At 39.1% G+C, this 8,662-nt stretch overlaps 1 protein-coding gene across 3 annotated transcripts; it reads right to left on the reverse strand.

Annotated features, from left to right (window-relative positions):
• Nucleotides 1–11: 11 nt before the first annotated feature.
• Nucleotides 12–8,333, reverse strand: slc43a3a (solute carrier family 43 member 3a). 3 transcript variants are annotated; one of them, XM_026303243.1, is made up of 12 exons: nt 8,055–8,333; nt 5,966–6,179; nt 5,451–5,580; nt 4,407–4,453; nt 3,379–3,471; nt 2,799–2,879; nt 2,546–2,694; nt 2,119–2,262; nt 1,825–1,932; nt 1,599–1,732; nt 846–969; nt 12–622 (listed from the first exon to the last, which is right to left on the reverse strand). In XM_026303243.1, the coding sequence occupies exons 1-12, from the start codon at nt 8,167–8,169 to the stop codon at nt 513–515; spliced, it is 1,449 nt and encodes a 482-aa protein (XP_026159028.1). In that variant the 5' UTR covers nt 8,170–8,333; the 3' UTR covers nt 12–512. The 3 variants fall into 3 exon arrangements, with proteins under 3 accessions (XP_026159028.1, XP_026159026.1, XP_026159027.1); XM_026303241.2 differs by having other exon boundaries at nt 1,546–1,732; nt 8,055–8,307; XM_026303242.2 differs by lacking the exon at nt 8,055–8,333 and adding an exon at nt 3,607–3,683 and having other exon boundaries at nt 1,546–1,732; nt 2,799–2,938; nt 5,966–6,501.
• Between the last annotated feature and the right edge of the window lie 329 nt (nt 8,334–8,662).

Below are 8,662 nucleotides of genomic sequence, written 5' to 3' on the forward strand. Positions count from 1 at the left end.
AATCAATAAAACATAGTAGTAATGGCAGTTTATTTTAGAGCATATTTGATAAATATTTGCAACACAATAAAAACAACACAAAGACATAAGTGATTTAATAAAAACATCAGATGTATGAATAAAACCTAAAAAAATCAACAATTAAAAAAGAAATCAGTGTGCTCAGTTAAGGTAAACGCCAACAACATGCTTAAGGAAGTCCAAGGGGATTAAACTATCAACTGTCAACAGCAGCAGAGTGCTTTGTGAGTCTAATTTGTTATTGTCAGGAGAGTGGACTCCATGCTATAGTGTTTCTTGAAATCCTACTGTCCAACCAATGACCAGCTTGGGAGAAAACAGCTTTTTCAAGAATTTTGGATAGAAATGAAAGCTTTGAGATTGGCCAATAAACTCTTGAGATTGAGTGATAATGTTGACCTGAAAAATAAAATGTCTAGACACATCCTGTAACATTTGTATGGTTATTCCTCTATAACTTGGCTTCTGCCAATATGGAGTCATTAGTGGCTTCAGTCTTGGTGTAGTTTTCCCTGAGGCGAGCTAATTTCCTGCAGTAGATGAAGATGTCTATAGGATGGATAAACACCAGCAGAGTGACGAGAGTCAGAGCAATGTCCAGCTGAAAAGGATCAAAACAACATTCATTTGTCTGACACCAGTTGCAGTGTCACATTATTTTGACAAATGGACAGGCTATTTTTTTTTTAATGAACTGACTAACCCTTATAAACTAAAATTTCTTCTTCCTACATGTGTTCCCAACAAGGATTCATTACTCTTTTGTTGATTCCTTTTTTTTTTTTTTTTTTAAAAGTCTTTCCAAAACTTGCTTAAGCACTTACAACCAAGGGATCTCCACCCAGAGCTCCACTGATCAGGGTGAAGAAGGGGTACTGAAGCAGAGAGATGACAGCAGACATCGACATCATCAGGCCATACAACTTCCCAAAGTGATAGGCTGGAAAACTGAGACAGAACGGGACATGTGCTGGTGAAGGTAAACTCGTGACCACAGATCCTGTCTGCAAAAACATTTTCTGTTGGAAAATTTTTCCTCTGTTTGCACCCACTATCTTGTTTTGTTTTCTAGTCTCAGCTTTAAGATTCCCTGCTAGTGAATTTGAGACATGATACAGTATTTTACAATTAGGTATGCATACATTTGTACTATTAGCAGAACTCATGTCCAGTTGTGTTCCAGAGCTTATAAGACACAGCCACTATGTGAAGGTTTGTCACTGATTTCCAGAGTTGTTTAACTCTACTCTTCAATTATACTTGGGCTTCAGAACGACAATAGGGATACCAGGTTAGAAAGTTAGACTATTGTGGTCATTCAGTTCAGGTAGTTTGTAGCATCCTAGATTGCTGTTTAGTATAATTTTAATCAGCATTGTAACTGCAATTTTACAGCATGACTGAGTTTGTGAAAAATGACTCATTGCCATATTACATTAGCACAGAAGTCATAAAGGCTGCGACAGGCCTAGAAAGCCATTTCCTCTGTGCTGAACTCCCCTTTTATGTGTGTGCGGCACTAACGCGATGCTGATGAAGGCTGCATTTCCGCCATAAAGGAAGGCGCGATTGAGGACCTGTAGAATGAAAGTGAGGTACTGCAGTGGGAGGAGAGGAATGGAGGCACACATGGAGAAGAGCAGGCACTGTAGGGAGGTCAGGAACAGAGACAGGTAGGAGGAGTGCAGGTCCGCCTCCTGCTCCGTTTCACCTACAGCAGGGGAAATGATTAAGGAAGAATGTATTAAGTTTTTATGTTGCACACACAAAAAGTTGCAGTTAGGAAACCAGTTACTGATTTACCAGCAGCTAGAGGCTTTCCTTTATGTCTGTCCATGATGAGTCCATTCCAGGGCGCACACAGCACTCCACACAGCTGGCTCACAGCAAAAGCATTGGTGTACTGACTAACTGAGAAGGGAACAGTGGGAAGAAATAGAAAAGCAAAACAGAAATAAGCAAAGGAAAAAACAGGGGTTGTGGTTGGATGGTGATAAGGTAAAGAGGGAATGGAAAGCTCAGTATGATAAGGAGAAGGCTTTAATTTGGCCAGTTAATATGTGTGAAGGGGGGTTAGTGACTTTTACAATGAGTTACCCAGGTTGGAGTCACGGTTGGCCAGCCGGCTGAGCATGGAATTGAGCGTGCCGATGAAGAGGAAGTGTCTCAGCTGCATTATGGAAAACCAGAGCAGGTGCCACATAAAAAATCTGGACAGCACACAGCTCCAGAAGCTCACCACTAAAAGTCAAAAGTCACATAAAATCTGGTTTAAGTGCAGTTGAGCACACACTGTCCATTGGTACAATGAGCTACAATGAGCTATTTAATCAAATAGTGCACTGGCAGAAAACTAATTGACAATAATTTTGATAAGTGACTGATAAATTCAGTTTATTGTGTCAGTGTCTGACACAAGTCAAACACAAACACACAAACGTAGGTCTGAAAGCCATATTGTTCCTTAGTCAGCAGTCAGTTGTTTTGAATACAATGTCCTTAAGCACAACTTTAAATACTGTACCTTCTCCAGAGTCCTGGGCCTCACTCCCTTGCTCAGGTGCTGGTGATGTTTTGTCCCCCCCAGTGGGCTCCAGTGAAACTGTCACTGCAGTGCCCCCTGTCCTCTCGGACTGCTTAGCACAGTTAGCGTTACCCTTTCCACAGTTCAACCTGAGCATCAGACAGACAGGAATGTCTGCCACATGTTTTCCATGACCATGACCTAAATAACCTGAATGTAGATTGTGCCTAAAACATTGATGTAATATTCTTACCCGTAGGTGTAGTATTCAGGCAGGTGGTAGGGGATGTGAGATTTTGGCATCAGCAGGAAAGTCCTAACAAGGTGTATGATGCTGCAGAAAGACAATACAACAAAGGAGGTGCGGAGAGAGATTCCCTGTTCATACAGAACCTGAAGAGCACAGGAAAAACTAGTTGTAAAAGCTTTAAGAAAATGGATAGCATCAAATCAGACACATGTAATGCACTGTATATATTACTCTCTGTTAAAGTTATACTATATGTCAAGCAAGAACAGAGCACCAAATTTTAAACCACGCAATAAACTGGATTTGGTATAAAGACTAGATCTTTGCAGTTGCTGAATGCAATGTCTCAATTTTTATTGATGATTTGTTCTCTGGCTGTAGCTGAAATCAGCTACTGTACTGGCAGCCACTGTATTTAGTGTGTTTGCCACTGTAGCAAGCTATAGTACAGCATATTGTAGAGAGAATAATCAGCCTTTTAGAGTGGTTTAGTTTTGATTGTCACAGCAGTCACTGTCATGCAACGTGAATGCCCTAAAAGTGAATGATTCCTGATGCTGCCAGAAAATAGCATTATAGTGACCTTGATGACGAAAAACACAGCTGAGGAGGAGTCAAAGGCACCATTGTAGAGGGTGATGATGGTGGAGCGGTGAGTGGCAAACAGGTTGCCCACCTAGCCGACACACAGAGGCATAATTTATTTATATAAAATGTATCTGGAAAATTCAAAAGCTATAATTAATCTTTTCGGTCATACTGTATGTTTACATTTATGAAGGATTTTACAGGAACACTGTGGAGTATTCACCTGTACGTTAGTCATTAGGAGCAGAATTCCTCCTACAGCGATGCATGACAAGGCTGGACAAAGCAGCTCTGAAAACACAGTGGACTCAGTAAACTCGTTTACAGTTTAAAGTAAACTCATCACGCTTTATTATCCTTCAGACAAATTAAGAAATGATTGCCACCATAAGAACCTCATTGTGAATGTATTACATTTCCTTTAACTTGTACTAGATTCACATGGAAGACACATAAGGACAGAAGTGGGTGTCTGAACTTTGACGAATATTTAAACCACTGTGTAATCTAGCCAGAAAGCTGCAAACCAACTTGTTTATTCCATTGAGAGGAATAAAAACTGTTCACACAACTGGTTGAAGAAAAAAGTTTTAATTAGATGATTACAATATTAAGATATGAATTGGGTTGCCAGCAATAACTGCCACTATTATTATCAACCTGATTTCGTATGCCAGTTATAACTGGACAAGCCTTTTATTTCTATGAAAATAGTTTCAAAAGAAATGGAATCAGAATCCAAATAGATGAGAGAATCAATTTTAGCAGCAGTAAGCCAACTTAATTTAGCCATTATTGCTGGTAAATACATTTTTAAAATTAATGTTTCACATTTTCACACATGATGTGAAAAGTAAAAAATAATAATTGGAGAGGGACTTATGTAGTGTGTTAAAAATGGTCACTGTAGGAACAAGGTAGGCTGAAACATAAAGTTATTTACTTGCTATTGTTGTAAAAAAAGGCTTAGTGAACTACTACTGGAACTACACATGGTGGTAGAACTGTGTGTGTGGTTTCTACCTGCACTGGAAAAGGCCACGAGAAGGGTTCCAGTAGTGTACAAAGATCTGGAGAGAGAAATAAAGGCTCAGACATAGCTGTTCTTTCTGTCATTTCCTGACTATAAACACTTTTTCTATACACATATTTTTCACACTTCACATATACAAAACACAGTCAATAAACAATTATTCTAAGTATAAGGTGACCTCTCATTTTGGCCACCCCAAGTTATGGTGAGTGTTTTGGTTGACAGCTTTTTTTTCTAAATGGCATGGTGCATTCTGGGAACAGGATTTATTTTACCCTTCTCTGTTTATGAAAGACAGGCTTATCACCTGATAATGTTAAACCACATTTTCTTCCTGTTTTTCATGAGGGTTCTTTTATCTGATGGTCTATATCTTGTGTATAGTGAGCAATAAATAAGTAACTTAAATTGTCAATGTGTAACACAAAAACTCAACAGGTTTTACTGAGCTTTGTGCAGAAAAGACCAGACAACAGTCAGTTCCATGTTGGCCCCATCAACCAAGGGGTATGGTTATTGGTATCAGCAGGATATACAGGCTATAAGGTGCTTTCTCACACCAATGTGCTTGTAGATGTGTGCAGACGTGTTTTTCGGAAAATGCATTGTAAGTTTGATAAACAGTAGCTCTTTCCGTCCTGTGAATGAACTGAGTTTACCAGGTCTCATGTTTGCAGTTTCTATTAAGTAAAGAGATTGATAATAAAATTAGATTTACAAAGTGACGTTGACTCTAAAAATACGAGGGTCTGATCAGGTCAAATGAAGTGGGCTCTGTCTGAGCCTAATCTCTCTGCTTCTGACAGACACTCCCTATCTCTGTAACCCTTACTGGTCCCCTCTATCCAAACTGCAAAAGTTACTGAAGTGCAAACTGAGAAACACTTTGAACTTGACTAAAAACTTAGTTCACATTTTTAGTCTTTTGCTTTTTTTACAGAACCAACTGAACCACATAGTTACTGCCTTAAAACTCTTGAATGTGAACTAGAGGTAGATACGTCTAAGGTTTAAGACAAATTACATGAACTCACATTGCCATCAGCCTGGTCGCCATGGTGCCGAACTGATCGAATATATAGCCATTGACTAGGTTCAAGACGTTGCAGACAAACGAGGTGATGGTGAAGACCAGAGAGAACTGCTCGTCCTGTCTGCTGCAGTCTGTGAGAAAGAAGCAAAGAAAGACAGAAAAAACAAAGCCTCATCAGACTGTTTAGTGACAATTTTTGCTAAAAGTTAATTGTTGACCTTATAGACACGTCTATTATAGACTCTGTAGAATGGACCTTGTGGTGAGTTTGTTGATATGTGTGTTTGTGGTTTCTAGACTGTCTTTTTCTGGTTTTATTGACTAGATGGTACCAAAAGCTTTTTGAAAACTTTTTCTTATTGCCACTTATTTTTCTGTAACTCTTTAACATTTTTGGAACATTTTCTCCTCATACATTTTTAGTCTGATGTTCTTGTTTTTAAATTACAGTAGTTAAAAAAAAAAAAAGGACTGAAACATGACCACCATTTGAACTTCCACTCCTGGGTTGCTCACCTGTACTGTTCAGGGTGCTGTTGATACCTGGGACAGTGACACACAGCTGACTGAAGTATCCATCCTCCTTTAGCACAAACACCAGAGAGGCGTAACCAAACACCACACCAGAAAAGCACAGGCACTCCAGCATCCCTGAGGCCAGAGTCAGCCAGTAGCGCAGCCTGGTACCGACCTCGTAAGGCTGCATGCTTCACTCCCTCTCTCCAGTTCACTAAAGAACAGACAGTACTTCCTATACAGGTTTCTTCTTCTGAGAAAGCTGTTTTCTATTGGTTCTCCTGTGATTTTCTGTTCTTATAATTTTTTGAGTTTGTCCAGGCAACCACAGCTCTCTGCTGGATGAGAGATTTGACAATAGAGAAGAAAGACAGCACAGCTGTGAGGGAGATATTAACAGCTTTATCATCGATCAGTTAGAGCTCAGAGCCTGTTTAGTGATCCAACATATTGTCCTAAGCTTTCAGAACAGGTTAAGCAGGACTGAGCAACATCTGTGTGCTGGTTTAAATGAATTTGACACATTTAACCATGTTAACCAATTCATACCCTACAATTCACATTATTACACAGCCATTTTGTTTTTTTAAATAAATATTGAATATTTTTTGAGTGTCTGTATTTCAGTATAGGCCTATTTATGTTTTGTAATTTACTCCACTACATTTGGTTTTATAACTTTACGTACTATTTACTTTTCAGGATCTGATGAATAAAACAAAATACAGTTTATTCATTAAAGTTTATTTATCCTAAGTAGGAAATTCACAAACTACTCAGCAGTAAGTATAGCACAAATTATATTTATATAAGTTAGTTAACATTAGCTCCATAATAATCCCAGAGTATTCTTAAACTGCACCACTTCTGCTTTTACTTAGGTAAGATACAGAATGCAGACATATCCTGTCCACACCAAAAACAGATAACCAAGAAACCTGCAGAGTAGGATAAGCACTGCACTCTGCTGCAACCTCGATATTTTCATCCAAATAAATGGAGCCACTTGTGTGTGGTTATTGAAGTACCTTGAAGGAAATATCTTAGTTATTTTCAGCTATTTGAGATTTTGTATACAACTCGGAATAGACTACATCTTTTAAATGTGGCATTCTTAGAAATTAAACTATACAATACCTTTTAAAATGATCTTATCCACATTGCCCGACTCTAACATGCAATGCTATGGTTATTTATTAATACATAGGTACCAATAAGGTTATAGTTTAATCTATTATAAATGATACAATAATAATACATACAGTGCCTCATCTTTTTCGGCGCCTCAACGCGAACTGACACTGCGGCACCGGGCAGGGCTCACCATAATCCAGATGATTGCATTTAGGATGATCTATGCGTAATGGCACATGGCACAGCGTGTACACAAGACTTCAGAAATTAAAATGAGACTATAAAATGTTTTACACACAACATGTGTGGACATTTGATATTGTAGCAATTGGTATGATATCAAAATACAGTAGTGGAAGCGAACGAACCTGACTCCTTTCACCAGACACACTTCACTGAGACGATGTTTACCTTGTCATTTCTTGGAGATCCAGTGTCTTATGCAGGGGATGTGCAGGACAAATGATCCACCTTGCGCCGAGCCGCAGTTTAACTTTAACGTGCTGAGCTGCGCGTCATTGCCGCTGATTCAGATTTGACCGCAACAGGTGGGCACAGGGCGCAAGACCACATTAACATTAGGGCAGGGTGTTATTCTGAGTAATTCTTATTCACGGATTAATTGTGATTTTTAGGCTAATCTTACAGATATATTCTTTTTTATTTCACAGGATTATAACGGTGTGCCTGAAGGTGGAGCTACAGTCGGCCCTAAACAAACTGTAAAGCCGTAGTTACAACATAAACTCACTAATGAGATGCAAAGACCTTTAGAGTATTTATGGCTCAAACACAGAAAAGCTCTCTGCTGTCCTCCTGAGGTCATGTCTTCATCCATTCAAACAGAGTTCACAGGAGGAATTGGTAATCACATAGAATAAATACAGTCCATAAATAAGTGTTAATAGAAAAAATACCTTTAAAAAAAAAGGCAAAACAATTGAGGATAGATCACTTGCAGCGTCAGATCTGGCAGGTGATTGGCCTGAGTGCAGCATGTTGTGGCGCTTCCCCAATTTCCCCTGTGTTTTGTTGTGTCCAGTATCATAGTCCTGAATATGCTTCAGCATAGGCTCTTCTCACTTCTGCCTTGCACTTTCTTCTTTACTCACCCTGTGTGCTGCAGCTGACAGCTAAACCCAGAAGACAGGATATCTCACCAGCTTCTGTGCGGTACTGTGATGTTTTTGCACACTGTACTGAAGTGTAGTTTAACCTTTTAAAATAGCCAGTATATTTAATATATATTACACAGAATGGGTTTGTGCGGAAGTCATAACAAAATAACCAGGGCGTCAGTTCATACTCTGTGCTGTTTGTGGTCAATGCCACATGGTACTGTAACACGGGACACGGTGCAGAAAAATATAGAAACATGACCAGTGGTAGGTGTGTGCTGGCAGCACAGTAGCGTCATTTGCTGGCTGTTTATGAGACCAGGTTTAAACCAGACTTCTAAATCAATAAGGGCCAGATACACTGATACTATTGTGGACTTAATTTACATTCTGTAATTTGTTCTGTTAATATTTCAGTACTACCACTGGTGCTTAAGGCCTGTGT

The sequence above is a fragment of the Mastacembelus armatus genome, chromosome 1 (genome assembly GCF_900324485.2).
Source record: "Mastacembelus armatus chromosome 1, fMasArm1.2, whole genome shotgun sequence".
Classification (NCBI taxonomy): domain Eukaryota; kingdom Metazoa; phylum Chordata; class Actinopteri; order Synbranchiformes; family Mastacembelidae; genus Mastacembelus; species Mastacembelus armatus.

What these genes read in the sequence shown, in the direction of transcription:
- slc43a3a (XM_026303241.2), bottom strand. Translation starts at nt 8,169, where the DNA reads ATGCTGAAGCATATTCAGGACTATGATACTGGACACAACAAAACACAG. An exon ending in TGCCAGATCTGACGCTGCAA is followed by an intron (nt 6,180 to 8,054) that starts GTGATCTATCCT and finishes TCTGTTCTTTAG; the next exon opens with TGAACTGGAGAGAGGGAGTG. An exon ending in AGGAAAGCCTCTAGCTGCTG is followed by an intron (nt 1,733 to 1,824) that starts GTAAATCAGTAA and finishes CCCCTGCTGTAG; the next exon opens with GTGAAACGGAGCAGGAGGCG.